This window comes from Capronia epimyces (assembly GCF_000585565.1).
Source record: "Capronia epimyces CBS 606.96 chromosome Unknown aczIQ-supercont1.9, whole genome shotgun sequence".
NCBI classification, from domain to species: domain Eukaryota; kingdom Fungi; phylum Ascomycota; class Eurotiomycetes; order Chaetothyriales; family Herpotrichiellaceae; genus Capronia; species Capronia epimyces.
Genome location: NW_006912912.1, coordinates 790,611 through 813,051, shown reverse-complemented (window position 1 = coordinate 813,051; position 22,441 = coordinate 790,611). Strand labels below are relative to the sequence as shown.

The window sequence follows — 22,441 nt, the reverse complement described above, 5'->3', positions numbered from 1 at the left end:
AGAGTTGAACTATCGCGGAGGGCGAGGCTGGGAGTTGATGGGGATCTTATACAGATAGCAGCAATCGGCAGATACAAGATACTCGTAGCATCTCCAACTCCAAGCGAACACATACGGCAAAGGTGCCCCAATCTCACCGACTTTTGCCTCCTACTGCGTGTGTAAGTACTTATCTATCGTCTGCTGCAGTCTGCATATACATAGTATGGAGAGTGACTGGCATGGAACTCCCATCTCCAATCTGATCGGGTTTCTGACCATGTTTAACCAGGTGTACTGTCTGCCAAACCATGCCAAAGTTGGAGCACCAACCTTTATATGTGTTTATCTTGACGTACGGCGATCAGATTGGTATGTAGGGCGCTTTCATGGCAAGATAAGGGACCCTCAAGTTCTGATTTCCCCTCATATCGTGAGTATAAAGGCACTGCCCACGGTTTTCTTGCCGCAGCGATGATCCAGTCCTCCATCAAAACTCGGGGATTGGGGTCAGGTTCGAACGGTACTGCTGTATCTGTACTTGTCTAGATGATGGATCCACAAAATGATGATAGGCACTGCAGCCTACGAAATGACAAGGCTGCCGTTCTACCCCAAAAAGGCAGTCTTGACAGCCGGCCCCACTGTTTCATGATTGCTGTATGGTGCAGGTCGGATAGAACATGCCTAGTACGTAGGTATACAGAAAGCATACAGGTTGACCAACGACTCCAACTGTCACTCCACAAATGGGAGATAAGATCACCACCATCACATACATGCTAACATGGGACTAGGAACCATCCGGTCGAGACGTGGAGTCTCTTATCGGACCTCTTGCAACAACTCGGGTTCCCGAAGATATATCGGAAGAGGCAGCGCTCTCACCGAAATGCTCCCAGAAAGTGATAAGCGGATCTTCAGCCTTATCAAAAGTGAACCCTGTATGTTGAGCACACCATCTACTAGTATTCAAACACCAGTAACCAACAACAACAACGGCAGCTTTACGTCGGCAAGAATGTCAACGACTACAACAACTACAGTAACACCAAAAACACCGTGGCAGGTGATTGCAGCAGAAAAGAGAGAATCAGCGTCGAGTCTGATTCCTCAGGAATGGCGTCTGTCCGAGGCAGACATCCTGAGGCACAGAGAAGGCGGCAAGCCTTTGCTCGATGTACCAGCGACGTGTGGAGTGCTCACCGAGAGTGAAATAGCCATCACGCAGAATTACGATGCCACCGCGCTGCTGAGATTGCTGGCCCAAGGTGACTTGACGGCGGTAGAAGTCACTACAGCCTTCTGCAAGAGAGCAGCCACCGCTCACCAGCTAGTCTGTTGACCTACGAAACGAGATTAGAAAGGGGCTAGAGATTTGACGACAGACACAGACAAACTGCCTCACCGAGATCATGTTTCAACAAGCCATCCAACGAGCAAACTACTTGGACGAGTACTACAAGCGAGAGGGAAAAACATGCGAATTACTTCATGGTTTGCCCATCAGCGTGAAGGTATTTGATTTTGAAGACCGTCGAGCCGAGTTACTAGTAACTGATGGCCTCTGGCAAACACCAAGGATTCCTTCCACGTCGAAGGCGTTGAATCGACTCTGGGATATGTCTCTTTCATCGGCCGAACCAAAGCGACTAGAAATGCCCCTTTGGTTGGCATCCTGCTTGAGCTGGGTGCCGCCATCTACGTCAAGACCAACGTTCCACAGACTCTGATGGTACGGGTATTGCCCATTTCCATTTCCCCAATCTCGCCAGATCTCGAATACTGTGTATTGCACAATTTGCTGACGGTTGTTTTTGCCGTTTAGACAGGAGACTCGGATAACAACGTGTTCGGCCGTGTGTTGAACCCGCACAACGTCGACCTAAACGCTGGAGGCAGCAGCGGAGGGGAAGGTGCGTTAATCGCTCTTCGCGGCTCACTTTTGGGGGTGGGCACCGACATTGGCGGCTCGATTCGCATTCCAGCATTGTGTTGTGGCTTGTACGGATTCAAGCCCACGGGGAATCGAGTGCTGTACGGCGGGCAACAGAGTCCTGGACGAGCGGGATCACCAGGCTTCAAAGCCTGTGCAGGGCCTTTGGCCACGTCGTTTCGAGATCTGACGCTGTTCATGTCGGCCGTGCTGTCTAGGTCCCCGTGGAATCGCGACTCGTCAGCCTTGGCCATCCCTTGGACTGGAACATCCTCCTCCTCCTCCTTGACACTCGCCAACCCATAAGTGAGCTGTCAAGCGAGATATAAAATCGGCGTGCTCGTCGAGGACCCAAAGTACCCCGTCCACCCACCGGTAAGACGGGCATTATCGGCCGCCGTGGACACTCTGACAAAGACTCCTCATCAATTTGAGCTCGTCTTTCTCGACTCGGCCCCCAAGGCTGGTGAGGCTCTGGACATTGCCTCGGATTTCTTCTCGCTCGACAACTCAAAGACGTTGCTGAAGAACATCACGGCCAGCGGAGAGCCCATGGTGCCATCCGTACGCAAGACCTTGGGCCTCACGGACAAGAAACCTCAGGGCTACACGATGGAAGAGTTGTTCGACCTGAATTGTGCCCGGGCAGACCTCATTGAGCGATGGAACGAGGTTTGGGTCAACAATCGCTTGGATCTGATCCTCGGGCCATCCTCCCAGACAACGGCTGCGCTGCATGATAGTTGGGGCACTTCTCCATACACGACACTTTGGAACTGTCTTGATGTAAGTCTTCTTGTTCTTCTCTATAGACACATACCTACTTGTCTATACTGTCCTGTTGCTGACTGGAAATTTTTGATTCAGTACCCCTCGGTTGTCATCCCTTACTTGAAAGCGGACAAATCAATTGATATGGATAGTCTTGCAGTCTCTGACGACGAACATCCATGTGAGTGTGACAAAAGCAATCTAACTCCATTGCTAAGCTTGAGTTCTATCTTGTTGACACCCTCTTTATAGACAGCGCCCAAGTCAGTCACGGGGCCCCGATTTCCATTCAGCTATCGGCTAGGCCATTGCATGATGAAAGCTTGCTCCAGGCTGCCGAAGCCGTTGACCATTGCTTGAAAGGCTTTCAGCAAGCTCACTAAATAGAATTTTGTAAAGACACCAACTTCGTATGCTGGATTGAAAGCAATATCTCCTGCATTGCGTGGAGGAAGCACTACAGAGTAGTAGATTGGTGGAGAATCAAGATACAAGTAGCTAGTCACTACTCTATACGGAGAGCCGTGTCTTAAGGGAGTAACTCGTCATTAAGGAGAACGAGGCCTTGGCTTTAAAGCGGCGGCCAGCGGGATGGGATCTGGTCTCGGCACGTGACCTCGGGGCAGATTTTCCTAGCCTGAGCAAGGCGCCAAGATTTAGACGGAATTCCACCCACTGGCTCTGACTTGACTGCACTGCGCAGGTGGCCTGGACATTCGCTATTGTGTTGACCACCAGCGGCGAGACTGAGACTCTACAGCTTACTTTTTGTCTCCTCTGATCAGTCGCCATCGCCATCATGGCAGGAATCAGCCTTGCAGACACCATCAACCAGCTCAGCGTGAACGACGAATGGGGCCCCGAAATCACCCCCTCGACAACTCTTGATGGAGTTCCCTACGCTCCATACTCCAAGGGTGACAAACTCGGTCGCATGGCCGATTGGACCCAGGAAGGAAAAGAAGGAAGAGATCGAGGTGGGAGACAATACGGTCGAAACTACAGAGGTAGGGTGTTGCTCTTCTACTCCTGCTGGCAATGGCAATCACACTGACACAAATTGATGTCTAGACCAACAAATTTACGGTGCTGGAACATCCTCACTTTTCGCGGTCCAGGTCGCCGAAGACGAGTCCTCCTTCTCCGTTGTCGACAATACTCGAACAACAACCAAGACTCGTGTGTTTGGCCGTGGTGGAATAGCAGTCTTCCGGGGCCGAGGCCAGCGAGGCGGCGCCCAGCGTGGAGGAAGAGGAACGTTCCAAAGAGCCGGACAGGGCCGGAATGCAGGTCAACAACAAGGTCAATATTATGATAGTAGGGGTGGACGGGGTGGACGGGGCCGTCGATTCGGCTGGCGAGACTACGACAAGCCTCAGCGGAATCGTGATGCATCGGTCAACATCCGGCCGGACTGGGCGATGAAAGAGGAAATCGACTTCAACCGCCTACACAAGCTCAATCTTGAGACGTCCGAGGGCGACGATCTTGACAGCTACGGCTTTTTACACTATTACGACCGCACCTACGACAAAGCGCCGGTGAAGAACACAGAGCGTAAGCTTCTGTCGCTAGACCGCGCCGCCTACAATGTCACGACGTCGGCCGACCCTGTGATCCAAGAACTGGCCGAAAAGGACGAGGCGACCATCTTTGCCACCTCGGACATCTTGTCCATGCTGATGTGCGCGCCCCGGTCCGTGTACAGCTGGGACATAGTGATTCTGAAGCAAGGCAACAAAATCTTCTTGGACAAGCGACCGGACAGCAGCATCGATTTGGTGACGGTCAACGAGAACGCTGCCGACGCCCCTCTCGAGGCCGACTCGGCCAACACGCCGTCACAACAACAGACGGGCGTCAAAGCCGACAGCATCAACACGCCGAGCAACCTGGCCAATGAAGCGACCATGATCAACCACAACTTCGCTCTCCAGGTGGTGATTGAAGACCAGAACAACAAGATTGAATTCCCTCACCCCAACCCCTTCTACAGCGCCAGCGAGGAGACGGAACCGCTCGCGTCCAAGGCGTACAAGTACCGCCGATTCGACCTCTCCCTCGAACGCGACGAGGAGCCCCTGCATCTGATTGTGCGGACCGAACTCGACGCCGCGACCAAGAACAACATCTCGGGCGAGAACCAGTTCCTGGTGATCAAGGCCCTCAACGAGTTCGACCACAAGGCCCAAGGCGCCGGCGGCGCGCTAGACTGGCGCACCAAGCTGAACTCGCAGCGCGGCGCGGTCGTCGCCACCGAAATGAAGAACAACTCGTGCAAGCTGGCGCGCTGGACGACGCAGGCCATCCTGGGCAAGGCCGACCAGATGAAACTGGGCTTCGTGTCGCGCGCAAACCCCAAGTCGGCTGCCAACCACGTCATCCTCGGCGTCGTCGGCTACAAGCCGCGCGAGTTCGCCGCCCAGATGAACCTGGGCCTCAGCAACGGCTGGGGCATTGTGCGCACCATCGTCGATTTGGTCAGGGGCCTGAGCGACGGCGACGACGCCGACAAGAAATTCGTGCTGGTCAAGGACCCCAACAAGCCTCTTATCCGCCTGTACGACGTGCCGTTGAACACTTTCGAGGATGACGAGGACGGCTTGTCCGACGCCGGCTTGGCCGATGGCAAGGACGGTGCCGACGACGAATAGAGGACCCTGCCGACGACGAAAAGAGGACGCCCTGGTACCGTTACTGCAAAGTGTCTTGTGTTGTCTTGTGTATCTCCTAGCATGGCTAGGCGTGTCACGCCAAACCCAAAAGCCTCTTTCTTCTACGTATGATATGCTGGTGCAATGCTATGGGATAGAAGCTCAAAAATGGCAATCGATTGTATGATCAAATATTAAAGCCTCCTTCTTCTACATGATATGCTGATGCAATGCTATCCTCTCCTTCTACGTATGATATACTGGTGCAACGCTATGGGATAGAAGCTCAAAAATGGCAATCGATTGTATGATCAAATATCAAATCAAATCAAACCACCCTTTTGGAATTTAGAAGCCAATGGCCCAGCCCAGCCCAATTGTTTTGGAATTGGACTTGGACTTGGAATTTCCACGGCGTGAATGTGAAACGTGAACCTGAACCTGAACCTTGACGTGAACGTGAGTGTGAACTTTGTTTCGGGTCATAGTACTCCGTACTTCGTGATCTAATGCATCCTCTATCGTAAAAATGGGTAATATAGTCGGGCAATAGTACTTCGTGATCTATCCTATATCGTAAAAAAGGGTATTCTAGACTCCAGCTCACTCCACTCCACATGCTGACCACTGACAAAAAGCCACACAGACAATATATTGTTGGCCACTTAGTGTAACTTCAATCAACTGACATGTCCTAACCGCTTGCCAATGGTACTCTCCCAGTTCCTGGCCCGCTCAAAGCCATTGCTGGCGGTCTGAAAGTCCATCAGGGCCTCGTAGACTTTCTCTCTGCTGGTGGTGACAAACGGCCCGTACTGGACGACTTCTTGATTCAACGGCTGGCCGGCAATCAGAATGATCCGGGCGGCTTCAGACGCACCGTCTTCAACCGAGACATCCATCACGTCGCCCTCCTGCTCAAATACGACATTATGGTAGGGCGGAACGGCTTGGGCCGGTTTCTGCGTGCCGTTGGTGAAGCTAGCGACGCCTTCCAGGGTATATACGAAGGCATTCCAGCCCAGTGGGATTTCTTGTGTGATGGAGCCACCGGGCTGGATGGTCATGTCGAGGATCCAGACGGGCGTGTACGCGAGATCCTTCAACGAGTCGACGCCCAAGCTGCGGCCCGAGATGACCTTGACCGTGACTTTGCCGTCGTCCGTGGTGGCTACGGGGATTTCGGAACCGCGCAGGTCACGGTATCGCGGTTCGCAGCCTTTCAGGTTTTCCGGCAAGTCCACCCATAGCTGCAAGCCGGCAATGAGCTCCTCACCCTGCACGGGCATCTCGGCGTGCATGATGCCTCTGCCGGCCGTCATGAATTGCAGGTCGCCCGGCCAGATTGTACCTTTGTTGCCCGCAAAGTCTTCGTGGTCCACCCCGCCTTTGAGTAGATATGTGATTGTCTCTTGGCCGCGGTGCGGGTGGTCAGGAAAGCCGGCGGTGGGAGCGATGCTGAAGTGGTCCAGCATGAGGAAAGGAGTGAAGTTGCGCAGCTTGGGTGTGCCGATCGAGCGGCGCACTCGCGCGCCCGCGCCTTCGGCCTGTTCGCGCGCGAGGAAGGAGAATTTGATCGCTCGTGGTGTCGCCGTCGTCATGTTGGAGGAGGTCGTGGTTGCTGTGGATGCGAGACGAGCAGAAGGGAACAGGGGAAGTCCGAGAAACGGTGTTGCTCGCGCAGTTGTTGTTTGTGCGTGGTTGAGGATTCTGTTGTAGATTGGCTGGCCTCTTTGAAAGAGGTTCTTTGTAGAAGCCAGGTTGACTGGAATGTATGCGAGAAGGACTGCGGCGATGATGGTGATCAAAATGGAGAGGAGGCGGTTCATGGAAATGAAATGAAACTACTTATACCTGGCATGAAAGCTGGAGATTGGGGGTCGAACTTGCTAGAAGGGGTCAGGTAAGTATCAGTCAGTAGGTGTTCAGCAGTGTTGTAGATGGCCAAAGGGAAATAGCCGGCTTATGAAGATCTTGTCAATCTTGATGGCTTCATGGTCGGGTGCCATATTAATTAATGCTGCTGAGTAGATAGCGAGTAAGAACGTGGCCGTGAAGGTGGCCGCCCCCACGGAAGCTGTTCCGCAATGGATGATTTGGTAAGAATCAGTCAGCATGGCACATGGCACGTGACCGTATCGGTAGGATTTAGCAGGGTCACATGACTAGATAAGCACGTGACCGCGGGGCTCAACTTCACTCCATGGAAAAGTTGACAGAGACACCGAGACAGCGCGATATACAGAAGTCAAAAAGACAGTCTAGCACCGTATGCGCACAGTATTATCCTCAACCACTACTGCCTGCAACACCACCTCCCATGGATACACACCAAGGAACAAGGTTTGTCGGGGCCTCCCTCGTCCCACAGTTCTATCCCGCCGACAGGAAACGGCGAGGAGAGATGGGATGGACCAAGGTGGCGGGCCTAGAGCACCACTATCTTACCCCTATTCTCTATATGTCGGTGCTGTCAAACCCGGTAGCTCTTTCCAGCTCCTGTGGCGTCAAAGAGGTCCAGGGAATGATATCCGGTCTGGGATCCGAATATGTGAACTGACCCAGTTCGTTCTGGATGAGCGCGGTCGCCACAAGTGCCGAGTCGAGGTAAGCTCTTGCCTCGACAATGATTCTTCCAGGACCCCATCTCGTGACCCAGGCGTACCGATTGTCGAACACCAGACCTGAGCGGTGTTAGAATACAATCCAAGTGGGAGACACTGTCTGACCACATCAAGCTCAAAGCACGGCAAGGGTGGGATGTCTGACAACATCAAGCTCAAAGCACGGCAAAGGTGGGAGGTGAAGGTGATTGATACCTACCTGATTGACAGACTCCTTTGACTTCCAATTCTTGCACGGACCACTGTTCCAAGCCACCGCCCACAATATGGATGATGGAGACTGCAAAGGACGTGCCAGACACGGCGGTTGAAGTGATACGCTTGAACGTACTCTCGAGGACTGTTTTGTTCTGATAGCGTCCTGCCAGTGGGTGGGTGCCTTGGATCGTCCAATCCACGTTCTCGGCAACGTGCTCGAAAAAGGCCGTGTAGTTGGGTTGGAGTCCTTGGAGGCTGTTGAAGATCGAGTAGATTTGCTCCTGGTTTGGGTACGGGCAGCTTGTTTCAGTTGAAGCCGTCGTGTTCGCGTTGCAGTCAACAGAGCCGGGGGGCGGGTGTCGCGTGGTCGAGGCCGTGGCCGTGGCGGCGCCTACAGGTTGCACACAGAGGAACTGGTAGAAAGCAAGAAGGATGAACAGCGATGAGAAAGGCTTGCACTGCCATGAAGGAAATGACATGTTGGCGGGCTTCGGCTGAGCGAAGCAGGCACCAGGAGGATATTCAGAATACTGGAGCGACGTGGGCACACTGAAATCTGCTACCGACGGCTAGGTGGAAGGGAAGTACGAGTAGAAACTGATTGAGCAGCCCTGGAAGTATGAAGTAGGAACAGACTGAACAGCTCTGGTCTGGCAGAGTGAACTACCGATGTCTTTATCTACATAAGTAAAGGTCAGAAAAGTCCACCGACTCCGACGACTCTGTCGGCCAGTGAGTGGATCAGCCTCGTTTTTACGTATATACTTTGTATAGCTTCGGCTTTACGTACACTATATGCGGGTCTTTGACAGGAGCTCATGGGACAGATCCTAGGTAAAGATTGACAAGAGCTCCCGGGACAGATCCTAGGTAAAGATTGACAATAGCTCCCGGGACAGATCCTAGGTAAAGATTGACAATAGCTCCCGGGACAAATCCTAGGTAAAGATTGACAGAATACATACATCCGAGTAGTATTCCGAGAGTGAGCATGCCAGTACCAGCTGGTAGGAGCCATCGAGTAGTATCAGGGCGCATACTATCACACGGATATAGTCTATGTGGGTCGATATATTTCGACCTTCCTCAGCTTCCACAACATAGAGCGATGCAGTACGCAGTACTCCGTATTTGTGGAGCCATTGCAGGGCCGGTATGGTCACTCCGGCCCGGTGTCGCCGGTGCATCGGCGCGCTAGACGACGCTACTGTACGTGTAATTTCGAGATGTTGACGTCGTTGACGTCGTACAGAGTACAGAGTACAATCCAGAGAGGGGTGAGGGGTTACTCCGTACTCCCTGGAATCCTGGATCTTGATCCTGGATCATGATCCTCTCCACGGTACCTGTACTCGTACTCGTACATGAAAAAGACCCCGCCCCCCGCAAATGGTAATGATTGAAATGCCCGACTGACCTTTGGAAAGGCGCCGATGTTACATGCAGTGGTTGTGACAAAAGGACGGTTGGGAAACCACCAACGTGAAGTGTACGACTCCTGGGCACTAGGTACCTAGATACCCAGCCTTGAAGTCTGTCGAGATCTAGACCTCATCGACGTCTCTCCCCTGTGCTTGGTGTTTAAGTTGTTGTTGGTGCTGCCGACGTGGCGTTGTACTACGTGTTACTATCCAACCACGACCCCCGTGTCTACTGTCTACGGTCTACGTCGATATCTCTGGACAGCACACTACCTACTACCTGGAAAACCGATTTCGATTTCTTGTCCTGCTCGACGCAAAAGACCACTCTTCTCGTCCTCAGTTTAGGGTATCAGTGCGTCCTCACCGGCATCAACGTCGTCGCTCGTCGTCGTCATTATCGCCGCCATGTTTTATGAGCCTGGTCGCACAGAGCACAATCTTCCACACGATCCATTCAAGGTGTGCAACCTAGTTCCCGCGGTCTCTTTACCTCCTTTCCTTGCCTTGCTCTTGCTCTTAAGATCCCTTGCCCGTTTCTTTGGGAGAACTTCTCCTCTCCGCCATTGGAGAACTCACAACACCGGTTCCAGCTCCGGCACTGAACCTGACCCTGACCCTGACCCTGACCTTGACCCTGACCTTGACCCTGACCCTGACCCTGACCTTGACCCTGACTCTGAACCTGAAACTGACTGTTCCCTACCGACTAGGCCTGCGTCGTGCCCCGGCCCATCGGCTGGATCAGCACGGTCTCACCTCCGCAGTCCACGTCCACGTCCACGTCCACGTCCACATCCAAGTCCACGTCCACTTCCACCGGGACTGCAGCCAGTGGTGATGACCATGTCCAACGCACCAACACACCAACACCAACACCAACAGACAACACCGACAATACCGTCATCGACGACGACAAGCAAACCCAAAGCCAAACTCGAGCCAATCTCGCCCCCTACTCGCAATTCAACAACCTCACCTTCGACCCTCCCTACGTCATGTTCAGCGCCAACCAGACCGCCCAAGGCACGCGCAAGGACACGGTGCGCAACGCCGAGGCCACGGGCGTCTTCTGCTGGCAGCTGGCCACGTGGCCGTTGCGCGAGGCCGTCAACACGACCGCCGAGCAGCTGCCCTACGGCGTCGACGAGTTCGAGCACGCCGGCCTGACGAAAGTCTACTCGCGCGTCCTGAGGCCGGCCGTGCCCATGGTCGCCGAGAGTCCCGTCCGCTTCGAGTGCGAGTACCACTCGACGCTGCGCCTGCCCGCCAATCCCCCCATGGGCACCGTCGACGTCGTCATCGGCAAGGTCGTCGGCGTCCATGTCGACGAGAGTGTCTTGACCGACGGCAAGATCGATGTCGGAAAGACTCAGCCCATCGCCAGATGTGGCTATTACCAATATGCCGTGGTTCGAGATACTTTTGACATGATCATTCCGGGTGATCCCGCCTCGCTCTTGGGATTGGAAGGAAGCGTCAAAAAACACAGAGAACACAGAGAAGCCGCTCAAGGGATGGGCGGGAGCGAACCCAAGCCTTAGGCCTCCGTGATAATCTAGTTCTATACCAGCTATAGACTATACATCTCTGTCTAATCTATACTCTCTCAGATAACTTGGGCAAGCCATAGCACTCACTTGATTGGAATCAATTGTAACAATCCCATTCTGGGTCAACCATTCTGCCTAATGAATGCGGCCTTCTTATCAGATACGCTTCAATCGCCCGCACGACGTTCTGGAACGTCTATTCCGTCGAATGCCGCTGTGCTGAATCTCAGACGAGTCCTCGGCATATTTTCTCATCTTCTTCCATTACTTCAGATGGTGGCGTCGAACATGTTGTTGTGTTGCTTTTGTCGGAGCCTCCTTGGGCTAGCTTACTCGTGAATGACCATTTGCTTTCTCCAGTGGTAGTCCTTGTACGATTACTCCAATCCTTAGTAGATTCTCGGTCGGTGGACTGGAGGGGTGAATGAGACCTGGACTTGGACTCTGCTTCAGGTGTAAAGGGAGTTGAGCCTTTACCTCCGAGCCTGGCAGTCTTGGTCACATGGCTCTTTCCGTGGGATCCGAAGCTCTCCAATACTTTGCTTGCCTTTGCAATCTTCTCCTCTTCTGTCAGAACACCGATATTTGTTGAAGACCCAGCTAGGCCAGCGAGATCAAGATTCATCAAACTCGAGTTGACACCGGTTACTGGTTCGGAAACATCATTTAGACTGAGATAAAATGGATATTCGTCATGTTCGAGCAAGGGCGTTCCTCCTTCCGTCGTGGTGCAGTCATCAAACGTCTCTCCAGTCTCCTCCGGACGATGCGCGGGTATTGATGCAAAGAGAGGGGTCGGTTCCCCTAGCGGCCTATGTTTGCGTACAAAGGCCAGGCGAATCCGTGATTTGAAATCCTCCACCATTTGAGTGCAGATTGACCTCGGCGCCTGATTCTGCTCGTTGATCGTGTTCAAAAGTTCATCTATTTCCCAGAGTACCAGGCCGCGGGTGTTTTGGCAAGGTGCAGTCTCTTGAGGCAGGTCGCACCAATTCCAGAATTGCCAAAATCCACTTGGCTGGCAAATGAGCTGTCGAAAATCTTTGTCTGAGCCTTGGATGAATGCCAGGGCTGCAAAGATGAACTCATGCTCCTCGAAAGGTGACCAGCCATGCTGGTCGCTATATGGCGCTTGAAGTATGCGTGCGGCTGGTTGACTCGACAGGGGTAGCGGAATGAAAGAAGGAGAGGGAGTGCGCTGCAAATTTTCCTGACGCGCAAATCTTGGGACAGACGGTCTTGATGTTGCAGAAGGACTTCCGCTCACTGGGTCTTTGGTAACTCGACAGGCAGACCCTGTGAAGTGTGACTTTTGCTGAGACGCCATCCCCTGCGATGACATCGTTACTGGTGTGTAATCTCCTTGGTCGCAGGGTTTGCTGTTGCCTCTGAGGGCGAGCTCAGCAGTCCAGGTGCCTTGCGCGATTGTTGATATAGCTAAACCCAAATCCTGGGGCTGGACTCCGTGGCCCTGGATCTGTTTGTCAAGGGTTGCTCTTGATAGTTCTAGTGCACCTTCTGGTGCTGGAACAACATCGATGGTGTCGGACGGGCATCTTGGTTCTACAACATTCGAAGGCACAGAACTAACGGCTACTTCGAGGCAGTCTGGATCGATTGAGTGGGACGCTGGTTCTGGAGTCGAGGCTTCCTCGTCAGACTGCACTGAGGAACAGGAGGTGGATTGTCTGAAGCGCTTGCGGATATCCTCATGGGTTGGCCTCCGGCGCCATTTGTTGATGTCTCCAGGCTGACTCGATACCAACCCTTGAGGTTTGGGGAGTGTGCCATCCAACGACCCGAGAAGCCGCTCATTGGAGTTACAGGACTGCCTCGAGCTGTCAACATGTCGGGGGCTGTATGAAGGCGAAGTTTGACCACTCGAGGGCAATGCGTCTTGTGCATAGTCAATATGAGAGAATGTTGGCATTTCACTCCAAATCCGTAGGACCCTTGGCGATTTGCCCTCGTCGGAGGCTGAATCAGTAATATCTTGGATGCCTTTTTCGGCTGCATTGAAGTCCGACGGGTAAGGCGGTGGTGTTCTGTCTTGAAAACTGGGATCATGCTCGTGGAGTATGTTGCGTGTTATTTCTAGGTCTGCCACGTCGAATGGGTCTTCGAAAGGATTATCAGGCGTATCCTTCGGCTCAGCAGGTGAAAGTGGGAACCCACACAGTAGGGTTTGGGTTCCTTCACTCTTCTCAAAATCCTTCAAAATGGCAGCAGGGTCCGTTGTCGCGATTGCTTCACGGAACGCGGCGGATGATTTCATGATTTGTGGCTCCGGAGGTCGTGCGGTTGGTACAGGATCTGATAGGACCGTTTTGAAGCATTGCTGTATAGGAGTGGTCTCCAACTGGCCGGGTGGCAAGGATGTATGTGCCTCTGGAATGTCGATGGGTAAGGAACTCGATTTCGACTCGATGACTGAGTTTCCGGGCCTAAATCGGACGGATTTCTTTGGACTTGCATTATGGCTTTGTTTTTGGTTGCTTTGGCACGAATCTACTTCCTGGGATTCGGCGCTTTGTTTGTTCTCCTTGTAGAACAGAGATGCCGGGGCCTTGATGGCGTCTGCCATCGACTCGAGAAAGGATCTTGGAGGGAATGGCTCCGACAAGCAAGGTTGTGACTGCGTTTTGTTCAATGTTCCACGATTTAATCGGGATAACCTTGACGCCAACGAGGTCATGGATCCTTTGAGGGGATGTGGACTTGGGGCTCGACGAAAACGTCTGGATTTGTCAACTGTGGGAGTTCGAGTGCCTCTTTGAGGATCGTGATTCGAATTCGATGCATCATACTCGGGATACAGATCTCGCTCGAGGGCATCCGGCTCGGACTTGACTGGAGAAGGTCTGCATACCATGTTAGCTCTGATCTGACATCCGTGAGGGATAAGACCAACGTTGTAGACCATTCTCTCTTCGCCGAGCCCAATAGCGAGGATAAGCTTTTCCGAGGGGATATTGAAGGAAGAGTAATCGAACGACCTCTGTCATACGCAGACGGAATCTGTTGCTCTCCCTGCGCCTCTCTTGATGCCACTGCAGGAGCAGTCCTGCGACGAAGACTTGCAAACAACATGTCGCAGAAGGCCAATAAGCATGTGACAGTAGCAACGATGAAGCTAAGGTAGCCAAGTATTGTGGCAGTCGACAACCAAGCGATGGCTTGATGAGTCGGGGGTGATGCTATGCACGAAAGTGACGCAGGGAAGGGATGTGTGAGTAGCTAGGTTAGGGTACCTAGGTAGGAAAACAAAGAAGGGTCGAGGGTGGTGAAGTGCCTGCCATTTCCATTTCATCACATTGAACTCCAGGAAGGAAGTCCTTCACTCAAAACAAACATTGACTTCAAGGCGAACTGCAAGAGTCCTCGACTTGTTCTGGGTGTGCCTGACAAGGCGTGGAGGGCTAAGGCTGCTCGTCATCATCACCACAATCAATAACCACAAGAATCTGGGTCACAGAGCCCGGAAGTACAATGTCAACTGCACAACCACTTTTTTCCAGCCTCAGCCCCCTCCGGTTTAGTACGATTGCCTACGCCTGTCGTGCAGCCATTCGATGCAGCAGCTGCGGAAACAGGAAACAGGAAACAGGAAACAAACGGATGGAGCGAGGTTTCGCTGCCAGTCATGGCGGCCGCCTCAACCAAGAGACCGATGATTCTCAGTCAGCTGTGCAAGCCAGCAGCCAGCAGCCAGCAGAAAATATTACATGACTACCTAAGCGTTCGTCAGCAATAGATTTTCCTGGAAAGGGTTCCTTGTACCTCTGTACCCTCCTGCAAACGCGACAGATTGATAGCCAAGCTGGTACTCGGCCGTTGGATGAGCCATTATAGATTCGCTGATCAAATCATGTACTGCTCGCTGGCCTATTCCGACCAGACTGTGGTTTGGCAATGCCGTGTCATAACTTCATAACTCGAGCTCGACCTCCAAGCTGGCGGGCTTGGAACAGCATATTAAAACGCCATCATCTCCCTCCAGGCAGCCTTCGATCAAGCCTTTCAACAGCTTCACTTCGCAAGTGCCGCAAGCTCCCGAGCGACAACCATAGTCCGGGGTCAGTCCTGACTTTTCCGCCAGCTGAAGCAATGACAATCGGTCTTTTGCCAACCACTTGACGGTCAAGTTCGATTTGCGGAAATGCACGGTTGCCTCTTCAATATCTTGCATGTTGTAGAGTAAAAGGGCAAGTCAAACGATACGTGGTCTTTGAATTGCAAAGAGTGATTGCCAGCTGTATGTTGATTGAAGAGGTGGAAATCAACTGAACATGTCTTGCGGGCCTGCTCAGCGGCTACGGGGTCTAGTTATAGGCGCCACAGGCACCTTTTGTTAGGCGCTCCGTCCCCGAAACTTACCCCTTCAGGTAAGAAGCGACGAGCGGCGATAAGGGAGATTGGGGTTATCTCCACGTGACCTTCCTTTAAGTTTTGCGAGCTTCCAGCACCGGTACGAGAATCTACCAACACTTTCAGTGAATGGACCATCTCATCCTAAGCTTTAGTTGCCCTGCTCACTTCATCTACCATTCTATTCTGCTGAACGTCTCTTCAGCGGTCGAGTCTTGAATTTGCCCGCGATGGCATGGACGTGTCGGCACCCATCGGCAGCTTGATATGACACCACGGTCAAGCCATGGCAATCTTGCCAGCATCAGTCGCCTCTGTTCTAGGCTACAGCGGGCCACTCCACCACGTACGGCTCGAATCAAACCTCACATCTGATGAACCTAGCTAATACCATCAAGCCCAAGAATTCCAGAAGCTCTGTCGACGGTACAGCAGTCTCGACGATGGACTTTGGAAGACAAGATCTTGTCTTCCCAGGGCTCCAAGTCTGGCAAGGCTGCAATCGCCGCGATCACTCCCAGGCAGAACCACGTCGGCACCCAGTGCAACCAGACTACACTCTGGGGGCACAAGTCCACGATTAGATGTAGCCGGCGAAGCGAACAAGCTCAACTCAGGCTCCGGCAATCCCCGCCCTAACCAACTGTCTGACGCGGTGAGGCGATTGATGCGCCATGTACCGCATCCTGTGGCCGTCATCACAGCAACCGACTTGAGTCTAAGTCCGGAAGGAGGCCCTAAAGCATGGCGAGGGGCCACTGTGTCATCCTTCAACACCGTCACCTTGCTTCCTCGGCCGGTGATATCGTTCAACATCAAGAAGCTCTCTTCGACCTTCGACGCCATCCGAAGCTCCGGCCACTTCTACGTCCATCTCCTCTCCGAAGATGCGGCCGAGGCACACCAAATAGCCTCCAAATTCACAAAGGGCAATGCCAGCTACCCGTTCCATGATGACAACGGCGAACTGGAAAGCTTCGCGCTCGTCAGCCATGTTGAGCCAAATCTGAAGAAGATGCCGCCCATCCTTCATTTCGAGAACGAAGCCGGCGACCTCGTGGTCCCGTTTCGACTGCATTGTCGATTCTTGGAGGACAAATTGGTTGAGATAGGAGATCACGTCGTCTTGTTCGGCGAGGTGGATCATGTCTTTCACGATGTCGGGGCATTTTACGATCAATCTCCTGAAACGCCAATCTCTTGTTTGGCATATGTCGATGGTTCGTATTGTCGGGTTGCTGCCAAATCCAAGAGAAGTCAAGGTTGAGGAAGACGAGGTATGGTCGAGTTCAGGATGGTCTTTCCAAGTCAACGTGTCACGATTTAAGCCTGTCATGGGGTGGTGAGGTGTTGGTGCTCACGATTGAAGCCTGTCCTGGGGTGTTGGGGGGTTGGTGCTCAAGATTGAAGTCTGTCCTAGGGGTGATGGGGGGCTGATGCTCACCGTTAGCCTCGACCTTTGTACCAATATCTATCTCCATTGACCCATTGTAATCCTCAGTACTATGTCGTATTATCTAGCATTCTATCATTTGTAGCGGCCCGAGATCTGGTCGATAGATGTACCTGAATGTTTGTAGCCTGGTTGGGTTGTGTCCATGGTTGAAATGTTCCATGTTGTCTATCAAAGGGGTACGGGGGTGCCAAAGGTTGAAATGTAGCCTGGCTGGGTTGTGTCCAAGGTTGAAATGATCCATGTTGTCCATCAAAGGGTCGCAGGGGGAGCGCATGCTATATAGTAACAGTACGGATATAGTATGCCTAAACCACTGCAGCCTTCTGGTTAAAGGGCAAGGCTGGCTACCTTTAAGTTTGACAGGTTGCTGCATGCGCATCGAGGATTGGGTGCAGAATAGACTACACACTAGACCCGATTGGGCCCGAATATCAAACTTCCATGTTATTTCATCAAGCTTCAGACCTTAGATCTCAGATCTCAGATCCTTACGTCGACGTCAAACGACAACCTCAACTTTCCACCGCCAGACCTCACCAGCAGTTTGATATACTGGCAGATACAGAAAAAAGAGTAAAGATTGGCTGCCATAATAGCCATTAGCCACAGCCCTGGCAATAGCAATGGCAATGGCAACAGCTGCGCGACTACCACTACCACTACCGGCAACGACCAGCCGAGCAGCGATCTGCGCACAGTGCCGCAAGGCGACGTTGAACCCGTTCAAACGAAGACGATTTGCATCCAGCATCTCCTCGGCGCCGGAGATCTACGATGTCGTGACAGTCGGTGGCGGGCCGGCGGGACTGGCGCTCCTCGCCGCCCTGAGTACGTGCAGCGTGGCCCAAACCCCGGAAGCTGAACGTGTGTGTCTAACTCTGTCTGTTTTAGAATCCTCGCCCATCACGTCACATCTCAAGACGGCATTGATCGAGACCCAGGACCTTGGGCGGCTGCGACAATGGAGCTCTCCAGACGACCAGTTCTCCAACCGGGCCAGCAGCTTGACGCCGTCGTCGGTCTCGTTTCTCGAGAAGACCGGGGCGTGGCGGCACGTCAGCCAAAGCCGGGTGCAGGCGTACGACGAGATGCAAGTCTGGGACGCGGCCAACGACGCAACGCTCCAGTTCGACTGGGCCGCCGACTCGCAGCGCCACAACGCCCCGCCGCAGACGGTGGCGACCATGACCGAGAACACCAATCTGACCCGCGGTCTGCTCGAGCGCATCACCGAGCTCGGCGCCGACTCAGCCCTCTTCTCCAGCACGAACGTGTCGAGCATCACGATGGGCAAAGACGATGCCAATGCCGATGGTGATGGGCTCAATCTGTCCATGTGGCCGGTGCTTGGTCTGGAATCGAAATCCCAATCCCAATCCCAATCCGCCGGCTCAGATGTGTCCACCACCATTGCAGCCCGTCTCCTCGTCGGCGCAGACGGCTTCAATTCGCCAGTGCGCAGGTTCGCGGGCATCGAGTCGCACGGATGGGACTACCATCGGCACGGCGTCGTGGCGACTCTGACCGTGCAGTCTGTCCCGGACACCCGCCATGGTGGTAGTTATAGTGATGGCGATGGCGGCTTCGACCTCTTCTCCGACGAGCCGCTGCCCAACCGTGCCACGGCCTACCAGCGGTTCCTACCCCAGCTGGGCGGGCCGATCGCGATCCTGCCACTGCCCAACAACCGGGCGTCGCTCGTGTGGTCGACGACGCCTCAGCACGCGACGTACCTCAAGTCTCTGTCTCCGTTGGGCCAGGTGTCGATGATCAACGCGGCATTGCGTCTGTCCCAGACCGACCTGAACTACATGTTCACGCTCCCGGCGTCGGCGCCTGACACGCTCGACTCCGAACTCCGCTGGCGTCTGCAGCACACATCGCCACCCCCGGTGGCAAGGCAGCCGCCGATCGTCACGGGCGTGCAGGAAGGGTCGCTGGCCTCGTTTCCCTTGCGCTTCCGCCACGCCACCACCCTGGTGAGCCCGCGGGTCGCGCTGATCGGCGATGCCGCACACACCGTCCACCCGCTCGCCGGCCAGGGCCTGAACCTGGGTCTAGCGGATGCCGAGTCTCTTGCTTCCACCATCGCCTATGCTGTCACACATGGCATGGACCTCGGTGACCCGATGGTCCTGGAACGATATGGGAGTGACCGCTTTGGGAAGGGCCTCCTGATGGCTGGTGGAGTGGATGCCCTGAATTGGCTGTATCAGCTGGGCAGTGGCGGTGATGGCGTCCTGGCAAGCTTCCTGGGCCGTGCGAGGCGACTCGGCATGAAAGTTGTGGATGGAGGCTTGGTACCGGGGCTGAAGGGCTTGGTTATGAAGCAAGCTGGCTGAGAATAGGGAGATCAAAAAGCGCAACGCTAAAAGAGGTTCACACTTGCTTGGGATGGAAGCAAGCCTCGAACTTGATCTTGGAGCAGCTAGCTACTAGCTACTGTATGCATTTTCTCGGGTGGTACCCAACCTACTCGTACAAGCATATAAGTCTAACTTAACCGTCGCCCACACCCCAAGGCCGCAATTCGATTCGTTCGTCTGTGAAGATTTCAACCCCCAGAAACTCATGCCTCTCCTCTCCGCCATAGCCCCCTGGCGCCAATCGTTCAAGGACTAGCCATAATCCACCGGTCCCTGGCCCGCACATGGAAGGCTGCAGATCCACGTTTTCAATCCTAAGCCACGACGTCACGAAACTGAACTCGTTGCTATCGATCTCACTGCTCGCAATGACGCGCTTGTACGGCCCTTGGCCTTGCTCCACCGTCATTTTGAACATCGAGGTTTGGGAGGCCGCTACACCAGCAAAGAGATCACGGCGAGCGACGAAAGTCACACGGCTCAACCTCGACACTATCAATGGCGCAAGGATTCGGTTGACGCCATTGGTGAATATCGCCGGAGCGGGTTTGATGCTGTACCGTCCATCGCCGTCTTCCCGGACCTTGGTGAGGCCTGCATGTGGATCCGTCGATGAGGAGTACAGGTCAAGGCTGAACTTGGCGTGCTGATTGCGATCGAATGTCGAGCAGATCACGGTGTAGTTGCCACGCTGCAGCTCTGTCTCGATTACAGTATTTGTTCGACGGTAGTCGCCTGAATGCGCGATCACATCTCTGGCTCGTAGTCGGGTAATTCTTGAGCCTTCGCTGTAGACAACGGCTGCTTTGACATGGATGTCCCTACCAGTGACGGACCGGGACCGGGACCGGGACCGGGATTGGGACGTGTCCTCAGCTTGGGCGTCTGCATCGACCCGGAGGACTAACGCGATCTTCTGAGCGACGTTCAAAGAGAACCGAAACTGTGGGTTTAACAGATAATCTGCCGAATCTGAATTCCCTCCGGCATTTGACGGCTTCCAGGCTGATTGAATGCTGTGCTTTTGAGAGTATTGAAGCTCGGCGTCTGACAACACCACTGGCTTTTTCGAGAACGCCGAGATGGTGAAATTCAGCTTTCCTGCCGGAAGTTCTTCCGCCACCAGCACTGCAGTGTAGGTAGTTCTGGCAGTGGCCGTAAATCGCAACAAGGTGTTTGGGGAATCCACGAACGGTCCACGCAGTTTTGCACCTTTGCTGGAGATCACCTTGTTCCCGTCCCGGGAATATAGGTATAAACTGATATACCCGTTCTTTCCCGCGCTTGCTTGGGTGTAGTCCCCCGTCCGGAAATGTCGACTCACCAATAACCAGACCTCGCCATCATCAGGTGTTTTGATCGCAAATTGTGGGTTGTCAATAAAGATGTCACCCGTTGGCCCGGTTAGTCCTTGCTGCCACGGAAAGTGAATGTCTTGCCGATACGAGAACAGAGCTGGGTTCCAGTTGATGTACATGTTTTCGAAGTGCAGTCGTACTCTGTTGAGGTCCAGCCAAAAGGTACCGGGCATCATGTCATCGCCTGCTGTTGTGGTATCGGGATCGTTGTCGTCATCCCGGTTTGGTCTTCTTCTCGCCGCTCCACGCCATACATCGCCATCAGCCCAAGGATTCTTAATCAGTAGTTCTCTTACATCACCCTCTGAATTCAGATCTAGGATGGCGTAGTCGTGCTCTGCTACAAGCCCCATCTGTTTTTGCTCACGCCGCGACAGTCTTCCGGTCCCAATTGTTATCAACACATCACCATTCCGGAAATGCGTTATTATTTCTTCCCAAAGACGGTCCGGATCGAAGTCCTCGTCGTAGAGAAATATTTGTTGTGGGATCCATCCTGTCAATACCGCAAGATCCGTACCTGAATTGCTCCCGGGAAAATCGTAGCCGCCTCGGACTTTGAGATACGCCTTTTCAACCAACGCCGGCCATAGCAAACCCGGGTGACGGCGGTCAATCACGTGGAGGACCCTTGAAGTCTTCGATGTAGGAAGGTAATCGTCGATCTCAACTCGCCTCCAGCAGCCATTGAAATACAGCTTAAGGATGTATTTTCCATTAGGTGAGATGGATATGCGGTCATTTTCGCAATCGTATGGATGTATAACAGGACGGAGCACCTAAGCACAGGTCAATAAGACACACGTTGGTCAAATTCAAGCCTACCTTGAGATGTCCTCGTTCTACTCTCGACGTTAGCGCGCACAAGCTTGCAACAACTGAACAGTCCGATGTCATGTCCTGGACAAGATCCAAACTCTCGGTCGAGTGCGTCATGGCTTCACGAGATGGGAGCTGCTCTCTTGTATGGCCTACGAGCGGTGAAAGTGCTTCATGAGGCCTCTTCCAGCCGTCAAACGATTCCAACTGGGTTGAAGACAGCGGGAGTGGAGTTGCATCGGTGAAGGGACTTTCCTCGTTCTTGAGGGTGAACTCATCGGGTGAAGGTGTGCCGGTCCATTCTCTAAAGATGAAACTGTTCAATTTGGCCCCTTCGAGGAGCACGATCTTCTCTCTGGTGGTGAGTTCGCGAGGGGACGGTTGCGCTTTTGAAGCACTACTCGACTCTTGAGGTCGGTTCTGAGGAGCAGACCCATCTCGATGCGCTTTGAGCCGCTCCGCCTGTGCCAGGAGCTGTTTACACTTCGCATTGATCCTCGTTCGATCGGAAGGTGTGTCGGTAAGGCGGAGGGCTTGGAGGTACAGCTCGGCGCTTTTGATGGTAGCCTCAAGAGCGGCACGGCTAACAGGGTCTCGAGGGATCGTCTGCTCGATCGAGCGGGCTTCATTCTCGAGCCTTGAGCATTTCGCATCCATAACTTAGCGGTCCAGCGGTACAGAAAACGTCCATAAGCGAGGGTCTCGATGTCTCGAATAGGAACATATTTTGTACGAAGTACCTAGATATGAGTGTTGCACATGTTACTACTTAGTACTAGGGTAAGTTCTCAGGTAAGTGCCATGGCACTCGAAAGACATACCCGCCCCACGCCAAGTCGTACTATGCCTACCTAGGTAATTTGGAAGGCTGTCATTTCAGGATAGTACGACCAGCGCATACAAGTTATATGCTCCACCGTATGCACTACGCAGCCCGT

The 22,441-nt window shown here is 53.5% G+C and overlaps 10 protein-coding genes across 10 annotated transcripts; 5 read left to right on the top strand and 5 right to left on the bottom strand.

Annotated features, from left to right (window-relative positions):
* Positions 1-1,000: 1,000 nt before the first annotated feature.
* Positions 1,001-3,069, top strand: A1O3_09288 (uncharacterized protein; the record flags this gene model as incomplete). Its single annotated transcript, XM_007739382.1, has 7 exons — positions 1,001-1,315; positions 1,374-1,496; positions 1,562-1,714; positions 1,808-2,154; positions 2,227-2,701; positions 2,783-2,867; positions 2,939-3,069. 7 exons carry the CDS (start codon positions 1,001-1,003, stop codon positions 3,067-3,069), a joined length of 1,629 nt encoding a protein of 542 aa, XP_007737572.1.
* A 416-nt stretch (positions 3,070-3,485) lies between these two features.
* A1O3_09287 (eukaryotic translation initiation factor 3 subunit D) lies at positions 3,486-5,340 on the top strand (the record flags this gene model as incomplete). Its single annotated transcript, XM_007739381.1, has 2 exons — positions 3,486-3,693; positions 3,758-5,340. The coding sequence occupies 2 exons, from the start codon at positions 3,486-3,488 to the stop codon at positions 5,338-5,340; spliced, it is 1,791 nt and encodes a 596-aa protein (XP_007737571.1).
* A 680-nt stretch (positions 5,341-6,020) lies between these two features.
* A1O3_09286 (uncharacterized protein) lies at positions 6,021-7,169 on the bottom strand (the record flags this gene model as incomplete). Its single annotated transcript, XM_007739380.1, has 1 exon — positions 6,021-7,169. The coding sequence occupies one exon, from the start codon at positions 7,167-7,169 to the stop codon at positions 6,021-6,023; it is 1,149 nt and encodes a 382-aa protein (XP_007737570.1).
* Positions 7,170-7,797: 628 nt separating this feature from the next.
* A1O3_09285 (uncharacterized protein) lies at positions 7,798-8,641 on the bottom strand (the record flags this gene model as incomplete). The annotated part of the gene is made up of 2 exons (XM_007739379.1): positions 7,798-8,024; positions 8,164-8,641. The coding sequence occupies 2 exons, from the start codon at positions 8,639-8,641 to the stop codon at positions 7,798-7,800; spliced, it is 705 nt and encodes a 234-aa protein (XP_007737569.1).
* A 1,350-nt stretch (positions 8,642-9,991) lies between these two features.
* Positions 9,992-11,127, top strand: A1O3_09284 (uncharacterized protein; the record flags this gene model as incomplete). The annotated part of the gene is made up of 2 exons (XM_007739378.1): positions 9,992-10,045; positions 10,297-11,127. The coding sequence occupies 2 exons, from the start codon at positions 9,992-9,994 to the stop codon at positions 11,125-11,127; spliced, it is 885 nt and encodes a 294-aa protein (XP_007737568.1).
* Positions 11,128-11,362: 235 nt separating this feature from the next.
* A1O3_09283 (uncharacterized protein) lies at positions 11,363-13,831 on the bottom strand (the record flags this gene model as incomplete). The annotated part of the gene is made up of 1 exon (XM_007739377.1): positions 11,363-13,831. The coding sequence occupies one exon, from the start codon at positions 13,829-13,831 to the stop codon at positions 11,363-11,365; it is 2,469 nt and encodes an 822-aa protein (XP_007737567.1).
* Positions 13,832-15,064: 1,233 nt separating this feature from the next.
* A1O3_09282 (uncharacterized protein) lies at positions 15,065-15,325 on the bottom strand (the record flags this gene model as incomplete). The annotated part of the gene is made up of 1 exon (XM_007739376.1): positions 15,065-15,325. One exon carries the CDS (start codon positions 15,323-15,325, stop codon positions 15,065-15,067), a length of 261 nt encoding a protein of 86 aa, XP_007737566.1.
* Positions 15,326-16,171: 846 nt separating this feature from the next.
* Positions 16,172-16,771, top strand: A1O3_09281 (uncharacterized protein; the record flags this gene model as incomplete). The annotated part of the gene is made up of 1 exon (XM_007739375.1): positions 16,172-16,771. One exon carries the CDS (start codon positions 16,172-16,174, stop codon positions 16,769-16,771), a length of 600 nt encoding a protein of 199 aa, XP_007737565.1.
* Positions 16,772-17,589: 818 nt separating this feature from the next.
* On the top strand, positions 17,590-19,302 carry A1O3_09280 (ubiquinone biosynthesis monooxygenase Coq6; the record flags this gene model as incomplete). The annotated part of the gene is made up of 2 exons (XM_007739374.1): positions 17,590-17,788; positions 17,852-19,302. The coding sequence occupies 2 exons, from the start codon at positions 17,590-17,592 to the stop codon at positions 19,300-19,302; spliced, it is 1,650 nt and encodes a 549-aa protein (XP_007737564.1).
* A 157-nt stretch (positions 19,303-19,459) lies between these two features.
* A1O3_09279 (uncharacterized protein) lies at positions 19,460-22,160 on the bottom strand (the record flags this gene model as incomplete). The annotated part of the gene is made up of 3 exons (XM_007739373.1): positions 19,460-20,147; positions 20,193-21,463; positions 21,510-22,160. The coding sequence occupies 3 exons, from the start codon at positions 22,158-22,160 to the stop codon at positions 19,460-19,462; spliced, it is 2,610 nt and encodes an 869-aa protein (XP_007737563.1).
* Between the last annotated feature and the right edge of the window lie 281 nt (positions 22,161-22,441).